The sequence below is a fragment of the Lolium rigidum genome, chromosome 7 (assembly GCF_022539505.1).
Source record: "Lolium rigidum isolate FL_2022 chromosome 7, APGP_CSIRO_Lrig_0.1, whole genome shotgun sequence".
NCBI classification, from domain to species: Eukaryota; Viridiplantae; Streptophyta; class Magnoliopsida; order Poales; family Poaceae; genus Lolium; species Lolium rigidum.
This window is the reverse complement of record NC_061514.1, coordinates 125,899,042-125,921,503: the sequence shown is the minus strand read 5'-3', so window position 1 is coordinate 125,921,503 and position 22,462 is coordinate 125,899,042. Positions and strand designations below refer to the sequence as shown.

The window sequence follows — 22,462 nt, the reverse complement described above, 5'->3', positions numbered from 1 at the left end:
AAATCTTTTGGTGTATGTGTTGCATCGTCCGGAGTCAAGCAACAGTGCGTCGGCTTGGCGATGCCGGTCCTTGTTCAGCGCCTTCCCGACCCTCGAACTGCCACACCGAGGCACGCTGATGGCGAGCAGGTGCTGGCGAAGGCGGAGAAGGTTGGCCAACATCAACAACTGTTGTTGCCGCTCAGAGGTGGAATTGGCTTCTTCCCGCATGAACAGTTGCGCGATCATCTCGTCGTCGTTGTCCATCGCGGCAATCCGCCGAACACCTTGTGGGCGGTGGGCGACGGGGGAGACACCGATGCCAACGGTACGTTTTGACACTGCGAGATGGCAGAGGTTTCGGCGTTGGCTGCGTCGGTGGTTTCAGGGCGGGCAGGCAAAGGTCAAACATGGGGGACGAGGCGATGATGGCGATTTAGAGGAGTGGGAGGCGGATCGGAAGGGGCGGAGTGGTGGATATTGGGCGGGTTTGGCTGTCAAGGGGGTCCCGTGGGGTGAAATTCTACGTGGACGGGAGTGCCAGCGACCCCAACTCGGTCCTTCTGCGTCAGCACGGGTTCGCCGATGATTTTATTGGGCTTGAAAACATGCCGGCTATTTTTGAGGCATGCCGGTGTGATTTGAAAAACGAGGCCGACCCCAAACCGCTATTGGGGTCACTATGGGGCACCGTCTCCAAATCACTACTGGGGTCGCTATGGGCACACCGATGAAGATGCTCTTAGCCGCGAGTGTCTGGCACCGCGTCTTTCGTGCGGTTCTAGCTTAACTCTGATGCAAAAGCCACGCGTCAATATGTAAGAAAATAATTACTTCTAAGTGAAAGACAATGCTCTTGATAATTAATCGAAAGAGGATAGAGTTTTGTTTTGATTTCCTAAATCTAACAGCAAATAACAACACATAAATTTGCTACTCCACATGAATTGTGAAAAAAAAATGTTGTTTTGTCTCTTCAAACCAAACGGTCCCTGCAGACAAATTTCCTTCAACCTCAAAAAAGCCCCTTGTTTCTTGGATCGAACACAAGGCAAGACGCGTAAGTTTAGACTGTAAAAAAGAAAACATGCCCAACATGAATATCACTGATTCCCTTTTTCTTTTCTGAACGAAGACTATGATTACAGTCCCGAATTCTCGATGATGCGTCGATCAGAGCTCCCCGCCGCGCCGGTCTCGAGATTCACATACCGCAGACACAGGCCCCGACGAGTTTCGGATTCAAGTGTAACACTCCCCCACAAGATCTAAATAAACAAGGCCCATTAGAGGATTCGTGCAAGCCTTGTGTCCAAGAGCCGCTTTCCAGAAGCACAAATCATCACACCTAACCCATTTAGACTCTATAGTTGAGAAATGTCAAAAAAAAAAAAAAAAAAAACTAGTTGAAAATAAATACGAAAAAAAATCAATGTGATAGCTGAATCTGGCTCTCCCGTGGATCTAACTCTTTGCTTCAGCACACGTATTGCTTCTAATCTAGTAGTATACACGAGTTTTCTACAAACTTCATTCATCAATTATGAGACTTGCACACTCTTACAGAGACACATCAGGCGGATGAAGGGCCAAACGACTCTTCAAGTTTCCTTCAGCGGGTGGTTGCTTAGCCCCAAAGGCTCGGTTAGTAGAGTTTCTCAACCATTCCTGTTGGGATCTCTTGGCTACAGCTATACTAGCCAGAAATAGTTGACAACGTTGCATGGCCCCTGTTCACCTTTCCTGTACACAAATGGTTGTAGAGTTAGGCAAGAGAATATTTAGGTTAGGCACTTCATGCCGAAGCTTTGAAGTTTATGTTCCAACAAAAGCACACAACAGCTTTACCTTGTGCTTCACCGACGTTCCAGCCTTCCAGGTACAAAAGAGGAGATTCAACGATTCAACAACTAATGGTTCCTGTTAGTTGAGACTAGTTCGTCATTGAAGAACTGAGATATAGCAAGGAAGAACAATTATATTCCTTCATTGTACAGATCTTTCATAGGCCACCAGAAAATAACAGTGAACCAGCAACAGAGTAAGATGATTTTCCTTTTCATCTCAAGTTAGATTTGCATCAAGAATAGGGCATGGTGTACCTTTTTGCGCTTTACCCCACAAGTCAAGGTCTCAAGGATCCAGAGATTCAACAGCTCCAGTCAGCGTAACTGATTGCATGAAAGGGACCTTCATATGAAGGGAAAACGTGTCAACAACAACAAAAGCATATTATGCAAGCAGCAGCCAAATAAATAAATAAAAATACTAACATATGGAGCACACACTGATAACATGCAAAAAATATATAATTGTTTACAATATGAAAGATCTCAACATATGCAAACAGAAATATACAAAATATTTCACTGTACTTCTAACAGTTGTGCTCAAGGGACCTACACTAGAAAGAGATGAACTCTCATAAAGTTCACAATAATACAAGCGGAAAGATAGGCATCAACAATATGACAGTAACAAGATGTGAAGCTTCCAGTATACTCTCATGCTTCATTTGGCAGTTTTCCTTGTATAGGTATAGCTTGATCAGCCATACTTCTGCTCATTATGTATTGCCTGCCAAAAATATCTGCTTGCCCATATGCATGACCATTGCCCAAACTTTTTCTTTCTGTTGGCCGCCCAACACTTGGCAGGCTGACAGCTTGCATGTTAATCCACAATGTTGGCTTCTTTTAAATGTATACGCAATGCTTAACCAATCCAGAGATTGCCAACATTCCTGACAGGATGTTAATTGCTGAACAAAATATATTCATAAAATATGCTATCAGATTCTACCATAGTAATGGATGAATCTTCAAGGAAGAAAAATAAAAGCATAGTTGTAGGTCACTTGGGATTATGATTACTGGTATAATACAGCATGCATGTACCCAGAGACCAGAAGTGCTTTCCCATGTACTCCCTCTGCTTGGATATGTAAGATGTTTGGGAATTTTCTTTGGTTCATCCACTTTAGTTTGTATCAATAGTCTATTTTTAGTGTGTAGGTTCACTCACTTTAGTTTGTATTGATGCACGGAGGAAGTAACATGGATACACAAGGATAACTTTATCCAGAAGTGGAACCTTATAGTCAAATATTAACTTGCCCATATACTTCCTTGCATGGTCCTCACACCATCACACGCATAGTCACCACTCAGTACACACTTAGGAAAGATCATTAGAGATTTATACAAAGTTCTGTTAGAGTGGTAGCAAACATGTACTACCTCAGTTCTGTTTTAATCGACGCGCGAATCAACTAGCACCATGCACATACTGAACTAAGGCCCGCGTCGATTAAAAGCATCCGGAGGGAGTAGTAGTTTGAGCTGAAAAGAAACAAAAGAAGTGTAGTCCACAATGATCTGCATTACGGTGTACATGAGAAGCGCAACAAAAAAGAAGCATAAAAATGGACATTGTTTGAGCAAGAAGAAACTTCTGAGGACTGTCACCAATGATGATGCTTTAGAAAAGTTAGACAAGGTCTGTTCAGTCAGACCAGGCTTTCAGGAATCACTTTATGCGGGGAGAACTTGCTGTGACTTGATTGTGGAGAAACTCTTGAACCACCCACCTACTTAATGTCCTTGCTTCTTAGCTTGGGTGACTGTCTTATGTAAAACAACTGTCTGTGCCCCATTATAAGTACTCACCAGCTGGCCACACAAATGCTAGAGGCGAGGTAGACACAGAAACAGGAGTTTAGACTGAGTAATAGGGTCATCTCTCTTTGTTCTGTGAACAGTATTAAGTGAGATGAACGACAGCATGCCTGTAGTTAGCAAGATGTATTGCTTAAGCACTCCAGCTGTGCTGATGATCAGGAGGAGACCCATGGTAGTGAATGGTGGTGGCTTTGTTGTTACTGACCTAAGCCATAATGTTGTCTTCATTGTGGACGGTTGTGGTATACTTGGATCTAAGGGGGAGCTCATGGTGAAAGACGGTGATGGAGAACAAATACTGTTCATTTCTAGAAAGGTAATGGATCATAACTTGCGCAGTAGTAACCCCTGGATAGCTTTTTACTCTCTATTAAATGTTTTTAGTGCTTGCCTGAACTAAAGTTAATTGATTAGGACTACAACTATTTGCTTATGAAGTTATTCTGATTCCCCTGTGCTTCTTATGTTATTCCAAATCTTTTGTGCCCAATCTTGCTCTTTAATTTTGTGAAGAGACTAAATAAACAAGGGTACGAATACAATTAACTTCAAATAAGTTGACAGTGAAGAACTTAACTGTCGACAGGCAAGAAAACAAACACAAACGATCCCCCCTCACATATCCTTGCATCCTATATTTCTTTGGAAATCTCCATAATAGAACTCTCCGGTCTCCACTGCAGGGAGGAATTGTCCAAGCTCTAAGCACTCGGAACAAATGGAATGGGTACTCAATGGACTATCAAGGGAAAAACAAGTTGGTCTTTAGCCTAACTGATCCAAAATCATGCATAGCAAAGGGTGCACCGGTTAGAGTTCACATTGAACCAAAGAGGCACTGCAATAATTGGGACTTTGAGATCTGTGGATCTTTTGCAGATAGAAACTGCAGAATAATTGATTGTACTGGCAAAATAGTTGCACAGGTATGCCACCCCATACATTTGAAATCCCCTGCAAGCAAAAGTTCTACTACCTCCGATTCATATTAATTGTCACTAAATTACAAAGTGCATGCATCTTTCTTTCATGTGCATAAGTCAGTTGTGAACTAAAGATGGCCCATGAGTTCTTCTGTAGAGTTCCTTTGTGTTACCACTAAATTACAAAGTGTGTGCATATATATCTTTCTTTCATGTACATAAGTCAGTTCTGAACTACAGATGGCCCATGACTCCATGAGTCATGAATCATCATTAACAGAATTACTCCATGACAGCAGGGGAAAAAAGCAAACACTATTCTAAAGTGATAAAGTGATGCTGGTTAAATGGGTGTTATTTAACTATTTCCAGTGGTTCTGCTTATTGTGGTTCTACGCGTGTATGCAGGTGTGTTGTGCCTAGTAAAGTTGCATAAGCATTTCCCATGCACGCCACAAGCACATTACATATCTTTTGCAGATAGATACTGCCCACGTGCACAATGATTGCGCTGGCAAAACAGTAGTGCAGGTCTGCAAGAAAATTTCTACATGTGCTTTTGCAACAAATTGTATTTATTTTGTAAAATACTTTTGCATTATCACTAAATTACTACACCCATATTTCTTTTTCTTTAGATTACAAGGGCGAGCACTCACACACACACCCCACTCACACCACCACACCTATACACACACACGTGTGCATTTCCTGCCAAAACACAAGCTTGATCTAGAGCGGAGACACGCCAACGCTTGATCGAAGGACTGAACCCTTTTCAAGAGTTCCTGTGTGTTATCACACACAAGTGCATGCGCATCTTCCTCTCATGGATCACAATTATCAAGGATTGCTCCATGACAAAGGAAGAACAAATATGCTATTCTAAAGCGAGATGTTGGTTAAGAATGGTGTTTGATTTTTTTCCAATGATTTTGCTTGATTGCTAGTTTACATGTGTGTGCAAGTGTGTCTGGTAAAGTGTATAAGAATTTCCATGCATACAACAAACATAGGGATCTAACACACATTCTTCAAACTGTAGATGGGGAAGAAAGAGCTGATAGGGAGCAATGACTTCTACCACGTGACAGTGCAGTCAGGATGCGACCAGGCTTTTATCATTGGGGTGATGGCAGTTCTTGACAACATCTATGGAGAATCCACCAGATGCTAATAAAATGAATGGGTGAATTTGCTCACTTACAGGCTACAGCACCTACTTTAGTCTTGAAGTAGAGATCAAACCAATACATGTCCACTGACACCATTCCACTGTATCAGCTTCATTGTACATCAGATTTAGCCGGGTTTTAGAGGTTAGTGAGGTATTAATTGATGATGTATCAGTGCCAAGAGTTTGTCAAATGAGCTTATGTCTTGTGACTCAATTAGTTCTTTGACAAACAGCGGTAAACAGAGCAAAGCAAAGAAGAAAACAAAACACAGGCTCACATAACATTCATGTGCCAACTTTATGAACCTACATTGACTATTGTATTTATTGACATAACGAGTCACTGAGTCACGAACTACTTACCCATTGAACTTGGGCAATGCAACGGGGTATGCTTATTTTTCGAGCTACCATGATCTTTTTTTTTTGCGAATTTAGCTACCATGGTCTTAGCTCTTAAATCTTACAAAATAAGGTGTTATTCCAAAGGTTTAGCAGATAAGCTGACAATATAAAAAAAAATCTTGTTAGATTTTCTGGTACCTCGTTTTATAAGACTTCTAAGCCAAGCTGCTAATCACCTCAACATGTCATATATTATGTTACGGAAACTAAAAAATTGCTACTCAATAACAAGTATGGTTAAGAAACGAGATAATAAGAATCACAAAAAAAATGCAACTGCCAAAACTGTATGCTCATACTTGTATTATTGTGTAGACATGGTTGTAGGAAAACAGCACACAATGTGCATGCCAGTCGAAATGATCAACTACCCTTTCCTAAAATATCTTCTGTACTGGAGTGAACAATGAACAAAAAGACGCAATACAAGTGAAGTACCTCTGTTAGAGGGTAAATTACTTCCATCATGTACTTCAAGTGTTGAGTCTTCAACAGCCGATTCCCCCTCATTCAGGTAACAGCTCCTCCAAAACAAAGAATGTTCTTCACAGGCAGACCAAAGTGACTTGAGGACCTTATGATCTGAAACCCAGGGGGTCGACAAATCATACATGAGGTGTTTAGGAGTGTGTCAAGTATCCATGGAGCAATTGCTGCAACATTACTGCTGCAGATCAACAGGTCCCTTGAAATTTGCAGATCCACCATTTGCTTCTCTTCATGGTATTCATCGAACCACTTCAGTGAATACATGCACACGGAGCACCAAACTGCTTGTCCTTTCCTTTCTTGGCATGAAGTTGCTTTGGATTAGTCTCTCGATAGTTCTGTAGCCTTGGTGAAACCAAGATCTTTACAGTTACAATTGAGTTCTTTTCGACTGAATGTTCTGCAAAACAACTATGTAAAACAAATCAGTATAATTTATTCAATTATATTTTAATCTAATACAACTGTAGTTGAGTTCATGTGACTAGGCATGTATATAGAAATCAGGGATTTTGCCAGTGAGGCATCGAATGTCGATAACAGAATAGCAGGTGTGCGGTAAAATCTTGTTGGCAGTCTGTATTGACTCCAATAGACTATTAAACACAGCCACCGTCTCCGATTAAACCTGCTACTATGTCTAAGATGAATTAAAATGTAAAGAGGGCAATAAACAGGCTACTAAACCTTTTAATCAAACACATTTAGGAGAACTGAGATGATAAATATGAAGTTATACAAGTTTATATGGAAATGGTTCAAATGAAAATATATACTACTTAGTATAGTTGATGCAAGAGGCCTTCAAAAGAATAACTCACCAGAGCTTGTTCGTCTTATTTGGACAAGCGCCAGATGCCCCGTCAACCACATCAGAAACATTCAAGATGATCTCCTTGTATTCTCCATCGTATCATTCAGCTATACAGCTACTGAAATGTCTACTCTTCGGGTTATAGGAGAAGGATCTCTCCAACTCGATGAAGTACCCCCTGATGCAATACGCATTATGTGATCCACCTCACTAGCCATTCCAGACTTTAAAAGGCAGCTAATAAAAGAATTGACTGTAATACTGTCAGGGGTACACCCAGTCTCTACCATTTTATGGAAAAATGTGATGGCTTCTGCTATCCTACCCTTCATGCAGTGTCCAACTATTAAAATAGTATAGGTATACTTGTCGGGACGACACCCTTTCCCTTCCATCTCCATTAGAACTGTGTTTGCTTCATCCACCTTTCCAGCCTTGCACAGTACATCAATCACAGGGTTATAGATGAATGCCTGTGGTGCAATGTCTGTTCTCATGTTCAATTCTTTCAGAAAGCGAAGCGCTTCCGCTGCTCTGTTCTGCTTACAAAATGTGTGTATCATGATAGAGAACGTGTGTGCATTTGGTTGAATCTGGCACTGAGCCATCTCAGTCCAAATCTTCATTGCATCATCAAGCTGACTGCACCGACAATACCCATCAATCAATGAACTAAATGTCACAACGTCAGGAGGGCAGCGACGCAATATCATTTGCTGATACACTGCGACCGCAGACCCCATATTTCCAGCCTTGCCATATCCATTGATAAGCACATTGTATGTGACAACATTGGGTGCTGTCCCACAGGCAACCATGTCATTGTATACTGCCACCGCATCCTCAATCCTGCCAGCCTTACAGTAACCTGAGATTACTGAGGTGTATGTCACTACATTGGGCGGGCAAACACCATCTCTTTGAAGTCTCCTCAACACCTCACGACCTTTACCCACCTCCTTTACCCTGCATAGCCCATTCACAAGAATGTTATGTGTGACAGTATCCGGCGAGCAACCAAACTGATGCATCCTTTCGACCAACTCAAGCGCCTTTTGAACATCCCCCAACTGGCACACGCCCTTGATGACGACATTAAAGCTCCACACGTCCGGGGCATAAACTGCCCCCTGGATCCACCCCTCAAACAACGCTACAGCGTCCTGCACCCGGCCGCGGCCGATGAACGAGCCCATGAGCTTGTTATATGCATACGCTTCTATGGAGCAACCAAACTGCGACGCCTTGGAGAGCAATGCTGCCGCGGCGTCAAGAAGGCCTGCACTGGCGCAGGAACCGGCCAGAAACGAGAGGAAACGGGCGTTGGGTAAGTACCCAGAATGGTCCGTCATTCGGTCGAACAGTTGGAGGGCATCAACTTGGCGGCCGGACTGGCACATCAGCGAGATGACGTAGCGGTAAGAGTGCGCGGACGGGGGGATGGCGAGCGGAAAGGAGTGCAGGGAGGAAAAGAGTTGGAGCGCGGAGGAGGCGCACGGCGCGTGGCGGAGCGCGGCGGCGGCGGCGAACTGGGAGGGGGCGAGGCGGCGGAATGCCGGTAGGTAGTGTGGGCGGAGGAAGGCCGCGGACGCGAGCGCCTTGGCGATCCAGAGCTCAGCGTCGTGCGGGGGCGGGTGCTGCGGCGGCGGCGGCGGCGGGCGGTCGTTGGGGGTGTGGGAGTGGAGGAGGCGGTGGAGGGGGTGGCGAGGGGGCAGCCGCAGCCTGAGGAGGGTGTGCAGGTCGAGGGGGGGACGCATCGGAGAAATCCGCGGCGGAGGAAGACTTTGGGAGGAGGAGGCGGCGGCGCGGCGGCGGTCATGGACTCACGCCGATGGGACGAGGAGAGGAGGCACAGGCTGCATCTCGCACATAGGTGTGCCGTGGGAGGGAGAAGGGAATTGAGGGGTTTTGGGGTCAAATTCATATTCTTCAATTTGAAACAGAAAATTTAGTTTTATTTTCGGTTCAATTTGAATATCTGTATACCTTCTTGTCAAATTACTATTGAGATTCATGTTACTCACGGTTATCTGGTCTAAAAAATTATATAGGAGTTTCAAACCCTGGAGAGCGCGGCATTCTTTCGACGGCGAGGTAATCAACATCCATTTTCATACTTTCAAAACAAATGCAAATACAGATGTTGCCAAACACGAATGCGAAATGTATTTTAATCGGATGCGAATCGGATGCTCACTCAATTCGAAACAGAGACGAATATAACAATATAGATTTTTGTATTTTAAGTCAAGTATAGGTTGGTATAGAGATAAATGTACTAATTTAATGCACAATGGCTTCTAGTTTCATTTAAAAGAACATGTAACCATCTGTTAATGTTTTTGTTGGACAACTGTCGTGTATGGCTGGCATTACTGAAATTAGCTAACTTATTTATTCATATATGAATATGTTTACTTTAAAATTCAGTGTATATCATATTTCTATTTGTATTTTTTAAGCAAAACCGAGTATTTTTCCACATCCATTTTTTTGCGAATACACATCCATTTATTTAGTTTGGAACCTTGGATGCAAAATTTCCACCAGAAAATGAGGACTATTTCTATTAGTATACACATGCTTTATAAATGGTGCTTCAGAGAATGCACCTGCTTATGGCTCCTTTGATTTATAGGATTTATATAAAAATTATGTAGGATTCAGATTCTACGGGATTTTTATATATTAGTTGTTTAATTCATACGAACATATCATATATAAAATAATCCTATAGAAATCTTCTAGTGCAAATCCTATAGGAAAAAATATGAGGTCATACCTCATGGAAATTCCTTTGACACAAACAATTTCACTAGACATGGCATCATAATCCTATTTTTTTATATTCCTATGTTTTTCATGTACTATGAATCAAATGAGCCCTTAGAATTCGAGGCGAATTTAGCAAATGGATGGGAAAAAAGCGAGCCCTTTCCGGCAGTATACACAGAGGCGAGGGTGCGATGTGCAAAAGCAGCACTCTACTAGATTACGGCCGGGTCCCGGGTGGGCCGGTCGATCGCTCCGTCCACCTCGCTGCCGCCGCCCAACAATCCACCGGCGAAGGAAAGAGGAGCCCTCTCTCCTCTCTCTCGCGTCCGATGGCCTCGAGCTCGGGCGCCGGCGGCGCAGGGCCGGACGGGGGCGTCGGGGAGGGGCCGACGACGCTGGACGAGCTGTACCACATCAACGTCGTGCCGGCCGAGCTGCACTTCAAGTTCCGCAAGGAGCTCCAGGGTCTCCGCGTCGGCCTCAACTTCGAGGTCCGTGCCTCATCCTAAACCCTAATAAACCTCAAGCGTTGGCCTGCCCGTAGATTTCTCCCCCAACTGTTTTGCTAAATGCTAATTTACTGGGAATATAATTTACTCTTGCTGATGTTTCTGGCTCGATGCCCCTGCCCCCCTGGTGTACATTATTTCAGTTCTACAATCTTGAGGTGAATGATTTCGAGGCGAAGGTAGTCCTGAAGCCCCTGGACTTCGACCGGAAGTGGAAGTTCCAGTACAAGCCCATCAGTGGTGACGTGCAGCTGCTTTCCAAGAAGATACCACTCTCGAAATATCTCAACCTTCAGGTTCTTTGCTCAATTCAATCCTATTGTTCACGCATCGTTCCGCATTCCGCTCTATTCCTTGCAATAGGTCATGTAATGGCGCAAGTAGATAGTAGTAATATGTTCAACTGGTCATGCGGGTTCTATTTATGCATTTTGGTGGTTGATAATAGTATGGCTGGTAATAATTTTCATGGGCGAGATGCCAGTAGATTGATGCACTACATCTACATACCTGCTTGCTTGATGCACAAATTAATGCAAAAGGAATCTAGAAATGAGAATAGAAGTTGTGCATACATCGGGGTATTTGACAAGTTGCCACACTTTTCTTTGCAATTTGATTATTTCCACACCCTGTGTCACTGACATGTGGTGGTCCTGTGGCAAATCATCAAATTTCAGAGATAAGTATGGCAAATGATCAAATATCCCGCATACATCAGTAAAGTGGTCAAAAGGTATAACATTATGCACTTCTGCAATGGTTCTCATAGTGGAATGTTGAAGACAGATATTTTGTTATAACACAATTATACCTACTTGTTTTCTATAGAACTTGCCGATTGCATATATGTCAGCTTTAATCCCAGTATTCTTCAGAAATGGCATCTTGGTAACTTAATTGAAAAGAGCAAATGTTGATTTCTTAGTTTATATGGAATACACAATTATCTAGAATGGGAGTAGACCTTCTCTTTTGTGATATAGAGATGTTGGGCAGATAGAGTATATAAAAAAAGAGACCAACCAGGACGAGCCCTTGGTGGCATATTTTTATAAAATAAGACTCCTTAGTGAGAATTCTGGAAATTCGCTCCCGACGGGAGTCAAACTCTGATCGCTGGGTGCGCCGCTGCGACCCTAACCACTGGGCTACTGCCCTGTTCTCGGCAGATCGAGTATTTAAGAATGGCATTTCCCCGTTGCATGCTTTAGTTTGGAACAAAACGCCATGCAGTCAAGCTCAGAAAGGCTATATTGTTTAGAAACAAAATGCTCCTTTTTCAAAGTTCACTTCAATTGTATGAGATTTCTAATAACAAATGTAATACAGGTCGGAATTGGTCACAATTTCCAACTGAAGGCCACTGGATGGAAGTGGAAGCTTTCAACTTGCTTGGGGGGAGATGGTGTTTCTCAGATAAGAAACAAATCAAAACTCAACGTGTTTCCAGGGTTTGATCTGAGGCTTGGATGGAAAGCTGAATATGTGCTTCCTGAGATTCATGGGTAAGTCTGAGTCAACACTAAAAAGATCCTGTGAGACAAGGATATTTATCAAGAAACATGCTAACATGACCATTGGAATTCTCTGACACTACGATTCAACTTCTTTCATCTTTGCTGCATGCAGGGCCGTTGGCACAGGAGAACCTGCCTTCAGTATGAACTATGGGCGATTGCAAGCATCCATAGACCGGATTGAGGCTATTGTGACCCATTCAGATCGGTACTGAACTTCCTAGGATGGTGATGCAGATATGGTCGCGTAGCGATGGCTTTGGTTGCAATTATCTCATAAGAATCCCATGGTTCACTCAGTGTCTTTTGAGGCTTTGGATCTGATGTACAGAAATGAGCAAAAACAATATTTTATTAAGAGTAATTTTGAGTTTCTCCGGGCTGTTTTGTGGCATTTGAATCCGAAGAAGAAGAATAAAATCCATTAGAATAATTTATTTTTCATTCTTAAATTAAGTAATAAAAAATAAAGAAATAATTAAAGAATACAATCCTTGTCGAATTAGCAAAGATTTAGCTTCGGTGCCGAGTGGAAGGGCCGTCGCTCAACGGATAAAAGTTACTCTAGGGAGTCAATAATTTTCTATGAGGAACTACTGAACTCAATCACTTGCTGCCGTTACTCAACAGTTTTCTGTTGAGGTCTATCCCGTAAAGGTAGTCAAATTGGATCAGTGATCGATTTCTAGGTTTCGTCGTAAACCTAATTGGTTACTTCCAATTACGTAAATCAGTTTTGGAGAACATGATGAATAATACTCTTGCTGCTTTTGGGTTGGCACATTAAGTCTTTCAGAATTGAGACTCTGAAGCTCATATTGCTCACTGGATTTCACATTTACATAGCAACCTAACGTGACTCTGAGATACGCTGGCAACACAGTAACAACTTTTAGTTCCTGGGCAGCTTCTTTCTTTTCCTTTGTTCGCTTGTGGTAGTTTTTTCCCTCCTTCCATGCCTTTGTAATTATCCATGTAACTTTTTCCTTTTAAGGTGACCCTGTCTTAGGGTCAACCTTCTAAATATATAAAAAATCACCGTAGGGGTTTCCCCAACGGTTGCACGGTCAAAAAAAAAACACTGTCAGTAACCGTAACCTGAGCAACATCTGATGGGAGTACACTCTGTATGCTCTTAACACATTACCACTCAAAAAGTACCTGACTACACAGCTTGTGTGCATATAATCATAGGGTAGAAAGGAAGTGAGGAGAGACGGAAGGTGAAAAAAAAAACATCAGAAATAGTAGTAGAAGCAACCCAAAAAGCTAGTATACGCATCAATTATTTGATTTAAGTAACCATTATAGGTAGACTTGTATACGAAAACGACTGAGATGGTGTATAATCTTAACGACACTTCATTCATCAGTCAAACAGTACTGTCATCAAAAACATTGTCTATTTCGATTAGGCTAAGCTTTATCCTCATAATCAAAGACAAGAGTCAATAATTCATTTGCTCTTGCGCTCATTGTTGTAGTCATCAACAAGTCTCTCAACATCCTTCCAGAACAGGCCCTCCACAAGAACACCATCCTTTGTAAACCTGCCCAAGAAAGCAAGAACGCTGTTAGTGCGAACAATGAAGCAAGAGTTATGATACAAGGATGCCAATACGCAATAAAGACAAACTGTGAACATACAAGTTTATGTGCACACTTAAGCTCATATGTTTTGCCCATACACTTGCAACATGCATCTAGCATCTGATAGTCAAAATAAACATGTACTACCTCCGTTTCAAAATATAAGCCTTTTTAGAAAGCTAAACTAGCTTTCTAAAAGGGCTTATATTTTGGAACAGGGGTGATATCTAGTATTTGCAGACTAGGAGATATCTAAACATAGAGGGTCTACAACATGTACACTGAAGCTTGTATGTTTTTTCCAGGTCATTTTCAGACTAGTTTGGATACTATGTGAACAATGTTACTCCATAACTAAAAGAAGGTGCCTTCTGTATGGTTTAGATTTAATCATTTAAATAAGAAATGCATATTGATGGCCTAAATTAATTCAATGTACAGTACCATTTTGTAACACTCTTAGTGAATTGGACAGTCTTATGAGCAGAAATTGACTGTGGATCCGCACTGGCTATTGAAAGATTGTACATGTCTGAGAATCTTGGTAACTTTGAAGAAATAACAAGACCAGTGCTATTGAAAGAACCCTGCAGAAAATACAATCATAAGTTAACAAATGCTATAAACTTGATGGCAACAAAAGTAAGGAACAATAAGTGCAAAGAACATCTGTTTGCCATTAGGCTTATTCTAATATAAGATGTGTTCATTTTCCAATGAGTAAAACATTCACTACATCATCATCCATCTTCATAAGCTAGGAACTCACATAAAGGGTTTTTCTGGACCAACAACACTACAAGTACTTGACGAGTTTTATGCTTCAGTGAATACAAGTAACTGAATAGACAGGCACATTTTCCATTATGGTCAAGATGTAAAATAGTTGAACACCGTGCTGTTGCAGTTACAGTATCAAATCTGAAATTCAAATGTTATTTTCATTTCTTCTATTATGGACAATTTGTGAGTTGTAACAGCACATACTAGTGCTTGCGCGTGCAGTAGAAAATAATATACAGTAACAAGTAAAAATATTGCAAATATTCAGCATAGTCTATCATAAATAAATAAAACTAAACAAGTCAACATAATGTATCTCTAATGACATGGTGTTCATACTTTCAAGCATGCATTCAAGCGCGATGCAACACAACATACTAAGTGGAGAAACTGTTCCCACATAGGCTTCATTTGCAACAGGAAAATTGAATGGCTCCCGAGAAAGTGCAATGTGGAAAAATTCTAAAGCATTGTCAGATTTTACATCAGTAAAGAACTTCAGCGCATGAATATTTAGTTGCAACATCATCACTGAGGGGAATGGGGTCATATATGATTAAAATGTAACCTAAAAGTCATAATTGGGTATACGTCACATGTATGACATGCAAGTTGTACAAATTTTTTAGATAAATGGCACGACGTTTCAAAACTCGGTGTCAAAACTGCTTCCTAATCGTGCGCAACCATACTAGTTGATGTAGCTACAAATGCAACTCGTACAATTTTCATCTAACTCGGTGCCAAAACTGCTTCATAATCGTGCTCAACCATACTAGTTGATGTAGCTACACAAACTGTCATAAGAGACGGATGTTTATCAGAAATACTGAAATCAGGACTACAGTAATTCATGAGATCGACAACTGAAATTCAGGAGCAACAAATCAGATGAATAGGGAACTCACCGCTGGAGGGTGGGTGAAGATGATAGCATCCTTCTCCTTGGTGTAGCTAAGGATCAGCAGCACCACATTCATCACCACATACGTATCCACCATGAAAGTCAAGGACCAACAGCCACAAACAACAAATTCCAGGTAACTCTTAACAAAAAGACAGATCTACATGACACCAGTTCAGTAGAACAGGGGAAATAATCGCATCAAAGGATATAGCGCGATGCAGCCGAGCAGGAACTCGCGGTTCTGGGGGAACTTCTTCGGGTAGAACTGCGCGAGGAGCGCGACGCCGATCACGGCCGTCCCTATCAGGAGCTTCCAGTTGCCCAGCCGGTTGTCCTCCGCGTAGCCCTTGCTCTTCACGACCTGGTCGAACCGAGGAGCTGGACGAATCAAGTGGGGAAAGCAGAGCGGGAGAGGGACGTAGATCTCGGGCGGGAGAACGGGGTAGGGTTTAGCGTGCACAGCCAGTACCTCGGAGATGGTCTCGTCGAGGAGGTGCTTGATGGAGTGGGGGTCGAGGAGGTTGGCCTTCTTCGGGGTCACCTTCGCCGGCGTGGCCGCCGCGCCGTCGCTCGCCATCTGCGCCGTCGTCGAGGGGGAGGAGGTGGTCGGGTGCGGATCAATACGGTGGAGCGGGCGACGCGACGACGGGGCAGGCCTGTCAGTATATGCGAGATAGGTCGATGACTGGTGGGCCCTGTTTGTACGGGGCCCTGTTTGTCAGTAGCGTGCCAGGAATGGACCTATGTTTGCCACGTAGATAATGGGCGGAGCCAATGGGAGAGAAGGAGCGCGTCACCAAAGCACCATGTCAGCACTGAATAACTGAAATGCAGGGTGAAACGCAAAAAAAAAAAACTCTAGATGAGCTCGCTGATATTGTAATGTACCTCTCCTGATTAAATAAATGAAGTTGTAAAAAATGAGTTCCTCTGTGTGTAACATCCCAAATTTCAATCAATGAGAAATGATGGTTTCCAAAGTTCAAATATTGCAATCAACAAAAACTTTTATTTTTGCATATAGTGCTATGCATAGTATTTGTGCATTTGTGTGACATTGCCATGATGTGTGCTTGCAACCCTTACCAATGTACTAAAACCCTACCATTGATCCCTTGTGATCACAAAGAAAAGCAAAAACAAAAAAGAAAAGAATAAAAGTTAGAAAATCACAAAACCCTCACATATGGTTTATGCCATTTTTAAAATTCTTCAACCTAGACCATTTTGGCTTGCACCATTAATTGGAGATGGTTACTAAACACTTATAAACACTTTTGAATCAAAGAAACTCAAATCAAATCAAATTTGAATTCAAAATAAGCTCACATGCACTAATGGTCAATCTGTTATTTTTAGCATGATGCCCACTTTGAGCCTCTGTAGTTAGAGATTCTTAAACCAATCAAATCCAACTCTTTGCACCTCATCCAAGACCTCATCAAGGAGAACAACTTTGCTCAAGAACATCCCTGCAAACTCCCTCTGGATTCAAAGTTATGCTCAAGCAAAGTGGAGACATTGAAGCAGATTCAAGATTGTGCACTTTTTGAATTTTTGCAAATCAACTCAAATTTGACCACCACCACCACCACTCTGCTCCAAATCCTATTCAAATCAATCCCACCAAAATTCACTGAAAAATTCCAAATTTACCTTCTTGCGGCCATTTTACCGAGCACCTTGTGTGCATGAATCTGCCAACTCCATGCATTGCAAAAACCAGTGGACCATTGCCTCCACCATCGACCCTAGGTCATCTCTTGTACTCCCATGGACCCTCTGCACCTTGCCAAACATCAGAGACAAGAAGTGGTACACCAATTCGTCACCACTTTGACAAAACATTGCCATGCCGTGGCATGCCCACTGATACGTCCATTTTGCATCACTATTTTATATCATAATTTACTGTTATTCATTGATATATTTCATACTTAGAGATGATACTTATGTTATTTCACCTATTTTGCATGTTTCATGATTATTGGAGAATCACTCACCGGAGTCAGGATTCTGCTGGAAAAAGCACCGTCAGAATGCAATATTTTTGAAGATCAACAACTGACGGAATTACACCGAAGGTCTTATTTCTCCAGAAAAGGGAGCCCCATAGGCCGGCGCGGGCCCCAGCCTGGCCACGTGTGGTGACCCAGCATACCATTGCATGGTGTAGTATGCAAGTCTGATATAGCACCAATGAAACGCCGTTCCACTAGTATTATATCGCTCAGAGTGGTACAACAGAAACATATGCGGGTCCAAGGCATGTCTATAGAATTACAACATTGACTCTGTTACATAAGATCATCACAGCCTCCTACTTTACAATGAGGTAAAACTGCAGATAACTCCAGGAGAACGACTCATAGACTAGTCTTATCACGAACTCTATTTGTAGAGTATTTAACTAGCTACAGAGGCTATGAATAGATTCTAGCTAAATAGGAGCTAAGTTTAGGAAGCTAGTTCCTTTCTATTGCTAATCTAGGTTTCTCCTTGTTGGATGTGGTATTCGCCTCTTCCGACGAGTTCCTGTCCCTTGAAGTAGTTGTTGACTCCTCGGCCTTCGTGTTGCACTCGTAGATCCTCCTTCGGTGCCTCCATATCTAAGCGGGGATTTAAGAGTGGGATGAGTACGAGCGTACTCAACAAGTTCATTATAGGAAAGAGGTGTTTAATGCACTAGCTACGACATTAGACCGGAAAGTCTAATACCAATGCAGGTTTTCATAACCATTTCTTCAAGAGGTTGCTTTTATTCGTAAGAACTATGTCCCAGCAGCCTTCACCGGTTTACTAGAACTTCATGGAGTTCCTTTCCACAGTGTCGTTCAGCTTCCAAACCCGAACGAGGAGTGACAGGTCACGGTTCTTTACACTCTGCAGAGGTGTGTTGCTTTACCCATAAGAGATCTTAACCTTGGTGCCAACCGAGTCTAGTTCTCGTCCACACTTCCTTTGGTGTGAGGCCCGGTATAAGGTCTAGCCAATCATGTTCCTCCGCTACCTCGAACACCCACCCGTTGTTGCATGCGCCGACCCTGGGTCCACGTCGGTCCCATTATTCCTGTAGATTTCAAGGTGGACCCCGACCACGACAACAGTGCTGGGCTCTACCATACACTCCTACGCCGGTGGCTGCAACCCATCATAGACCGCAATACCGTGGGGACTTAGGACTCCCCAGCCGCACCGCTTGCTCCTTCGAGCGACAAGTGTACTACGGACTATGCCGTGGGGACTTAGGACTCCCCAGCCTCACCGCTTGCCCCCTTGGATTACAAGTGTACTACGGTAAAGCGCATCCGTTGATGAACGAGAGGTGGAAACACTTTTGACTACTCCGTCCCACTCCGGATCTTATGGTTAACACGGGTATTACGGCACAAGAATCACTAGCGACATTTGTTGTTTAATCCTAGATGGATATAAACTCGTGCAATGGAACCTCCACCATATCAACACAATCCATGGTTCCATCGCCCACCACATAGTCATATTCATAGTTATGAAAGTAGTGGTTTTGATTTTTATGCAATAGTGATAACCATAGTACTTTGCAATTAATTTGATAGAAATACTCAAATGACATGAGCAAGTGATGAACTTGCCTTTCTTGACTGCAAGATTATGCAGTCAATGTCTTCGATACGCAATAACTCCAAATTCTGAAATAGCATCATCGTCCGGTAAGGACGATGTTTAAAAGATTGGCAAGGATGCAATAATGCATAAGTATGAGATGCAATCGCTCTAAACGTGACCTAACCCCGATGATTTAGGATCAGTGAGTTGTAATGATTAGTTTAGGGTGTGTTGTACTTTTAGAGTGATTCACAAACAAGGTTCTTATTCAGGGTTGTGTTGTTTTAGAATCATAAGCAGGTGGTAAAATGCATATTAACAATCATACACACCCGGGAATAGTAGTTGTATAATAAGTAAAAAGTAGTTGTCAGTTTTAAGTCCTATATTGCATGGTTGATGATTACTTATTATATATTTCAAAAGAATAACTTTTGAAGAACATGTTCTTGAATGAAGAACAAGTATGATAATTAGATTGGTGGGGTTCTATGGTTGTCTATGGTTTCATCTAGTTTCTGGAGTAAGTATTAGATGGATCACAACCATGTTGGATTCATCAATACCTAGGGCTGGTAAGGCTGAGTTAAGCCTAGGCATCTTGAGCAATTGATTATAAATAGGTGCTATCAAAGTTTGTTATATCTTATTGGTGATAGATAGCTAGGGTTTATAGGTCCTATTAGGCAGGGTTGTTGGCTACTTCATATCTTCTTCAAAAGAATAACTTTTGAAGAACATGCTTCTTAATTAATAGGAAGTGTAACAATTAGGGTTGAGGTGGTCTAGTCTTTATTACGGAATCCACTTAAATAGGGTATAGTTGACTCTTGGATACTATGGTTCGAAGTGTCTAGTATTAATAGGGTTTAGTGGAATATGGTTAGGTAATGCACAATATTTGGCATAGTTGTTGTTAGGGTTCATCACAATGGTGTGATGTTAGTCAAGGTTAATTAAGGATGAAATCCTAGGTAATAGGATCTAGGGTTTACACCTGGCTGACCCTACTTGATTGTCTAGGTCTGATGAAGATGAACCCATGGGATACCCATATATTAGTGATAGGTCTTCTATATTTTATGTGTTCAAGACAAGTATTTAGTTGCTACTATGGTTCTATGATTTGTAATAAGGTACCATGATCACATGATCTAACCTAGGGTTTAGGTTAGAAGCAAATTAAGGTTCAAAAGAAATAGTGGAGCTAGGGTTCTATTTTGGATTAGGGTTTTAGGTTTCCACATGAAATTATAAGGTTGTAACATCATTTCATAATGAATTAGGGTTTGCTATTTACCCTATGGTTCAATGACTAATAACTTCATGGTAAAGTTGAAGTTATTAGTAACTTGGAAATAAAAATAATATTGAAATTGGCATTTTATTCTTTTTAAACAATTAATAATTTGGTAATTATTAATTAAGGTTTAAATCTCTCTAATAAAGATTTAACCAATAATAAATAAAGAAAATTAGTTTTTATGTTTTTCTTTATTTAATTATTGGTTTTTATTTAATTTGGATAGTTTTCCTAATTTCTGAATTTTAATTGTATTAAGGATTAAAATAAAAAGCTTAAATAACAAGCATTAAATAATTGAATTTTTATTAAAAATAAAAATTTCATTTTATATTTTTATTGAATAGAGTTTACTTTTCTAAGAATTTTGATGTCTTATTTAGATTTTTCTGAGTTCTAATGAATTTTATTAATTCATGTGAGGTTGCAGCAATTTTCTGAGTTTTAAATTTAAAACGGAGTTGCTAAGTGTACACGGGCAGAACACACCCACAGTCAATGACTGGTGGGGTCCTGGGCCACGTAGACTGCCACGCGGGCGTGGACTAAGTCCAAATCGAGAGCATGCCAGGGTCTCACGGTGGTCGGCAGGATTCCGGCAATCGCCGACTTTTGCGGGCTCGTGCGGGCAGTAGGCTAAGCGGGCTAGACTCAGGGTGATGCGGTGGTCAGTTTGATGGTGGCGCCGCTATCTTTGGGTCGCCGGAGCTCGCTCGACGGTGAGGTGCGGCGGCAGCAGTTACGGGGTGGATGATATGGCGAGGCTACGGCGATGAATTGAGCAAGGCGAGACTTCCAGAGGACTCAGAAGATTACCAGGAACACGATGATGTGGTCGGAGAAGCTCGGGGAGGTCAGATTCGCCGGATTGGGCCACCACCGGCGTCGGGGAAGACAACCAGGCGTGGTCGCAGGCGAGAGCTTCGGCTCGATTCCTCGCACACGGAGACCATGTCGAGGACGGCGGTCCCTATGGCATCCACGGCGAGGCTCGGGGAGGTCCCCATCGTCGGCAATGGTCGGAGGCAGTGTCGACTAGGGTTTCGGGCATGGGGAAAATTTAGGAGAGAAGAGGAAGAAGACGATGGCCAGGGTTTCTCTGGGTATTTATACCCCTCGGCGGTCGTCGATGGTCGCGGAAGTCCTCGTTGGCGGCCGGGACGTGGCTCGCCGGCGTCGTGGCGCTCACCTGCGCGTCGAGCAGGCAGAGACGAAGAGGAAGTCCTCCTCCTCGTATTTATCCGAAGCGAAACGGTACGGGCTGGTGTTGGGCCGGGTTTTGGAGCTGGTCTTTGGGCTGCTGCTGGGCTGTCCGCCCAGGTGAGGCAGGTAAGCCCATTTTCTCTTCCTTTCTTTTATTCATTTACTGTTTTGTATTTCCTAATTTTCTATTTTGTTTTTAATTTAATTTCCATTCTTTTCTATTTTGCAGGTATTTCAATGAGGTTAATTCCATGAAGAATTAATGCAATGGTTATTACACCATTTTCTTATTAGAAGAATGCATTTTATATTTGATTCTATTTCATACATATGGGCTTATTCAACACATCAATTAAGCATGATTATAGGTGTTCTTTAAGTTCCCTTTTTATTTGGATTGCAACTCTTTTTTACTTATAAAGAGTTGATAATTCCTACTCTAAGTGTTTTAGAATTTATCATTAGGGTTTGAGCTCTTCATTGAGAATTTAGTTCCTCGCATATGATTTTATGTGATCCTCTATTTATTAAGATCTTGAAATTTTGATTATCACTCTATGTCAAGGTTATCACTAATATGGTATTTTACTAGTACCTTGAAGTACTTAGAGTAATTCTACTCTCATCATGGTTTGATCTTGATTAATGGGTTAAGTGGTTGCTCACCATACATATGGTTTCAATTATAAAGTGTAGCACAAGATTTTGCTTATGTTCAGGAATTGAAGCATAAGATTTATTTGATGTGCAAATCTATGGTTCCAATGCTATTTACCTAATGACACATGGGTTGAATCTTAATTGTGGTTTAGGTTTT

General features: G+C 42.0%; 2 protein-coding genes and 2 pseudogenes across 2 annotated transcripts; 2 read left to right on the top strand and 2 right to left on the bottom strand.

Moving 5' to 3' along the window:
* The first annotated feature begins 60 nt into the window (after positions 1-60).
* Positions 61-5,772, top strand: LOC124671953 (protein LURP-one-related 6-like). The gene is made up of 4 exons (XM_047208267.1): positions 61-307; positions 3,740-3,975; positions 4,343-4,585; positions 5,628-5,772. Exons 1-4 carry the CDS (start codon positions 61-63, stop codon positions 5,757-5,759), a joined length of 858 nt encoding a protein of 285 aa, XP_047064223.1. The 3' UTR covers positions 5,760-5,772.
* Positions 1,401-9,282, bottom strand: LOC124671952 (annotated as a pseudogene).
* Positions 9,283-10,571: 1,289 nt separating this feature from the next.
* On the top strand, positions 10,572-12,649 carry LOC124676341. Its single transcript, XM_047212421.1, has 4 exons — positions 10,572-10,733; positions 10,895-11,047; positions 12,084-12,259; positions 12,384-12,649. The coding sequence occupies exons 1-4, from the start codon at positions 10,572-10,574 to the stop codon at positions 12,484-12,486; spliced, it is 594 nt and encodes a 197-aa protein (XP_047068377.1). The 3' UTR covers positions 12,487-12,649.
* Positions 12,650-13,516: 867 nt separating this feature from the next.
* Positions 13,517-21,449, bottom strand: LOC124671951 (annotated as a pseudogene).
* Between the last annotated feature and the right edge of the window lie 1,013 nt (positions 21,450-22,462).

Excerpts from the sequence above, each read along its gene's own strand:
- LOC124671953 (XM_047208267.1), top strand. The coding sequence starts at position 61 with ATGCCGGTCCTTGTTCAGCGCCTTCCCGACCCTCGAACTGCCACACCG. Across the intron at positions 3,976-4,342 it reads TACTGTTCATTTCTAGAAAG|GGAGGAATTGTCCAAGCTCT; the intron begins GTAATGGATCAT and ends TCTCCACTGCAG. Across the intron at positions 4,586-5,627 it reads CTGGCAAAATAGTTGCACAG|ATGGGGAAGAAAGAGCTGAT; the intron begins GTATGCCACCCC and ends TTCAAACTGTAG.
- LOC124676341 (XM_047212421.1), top strand. The coding sequence starts at position 10,572 with ATGGCCTCGAGCTCGGGCGCCGGCGGCGCAGGGCCGGACGGGGGCGTC. Across the intron at positions 11,048-12,083 it reads CGAAATATCTCAACCTTCAG|GTCGGAATTGGTCACAATTT; the intron begins GTTCTTTGCTCA and ends AATGTAATACAG. Across the intron at positions 12,260-12,383 it reads GTGCTTCCTGAGATTCATGG|GGCCGTTGGCACAGGAGAAC; the intron begins GTAAGTCTGAGT and ends TGCTGCATGCAG.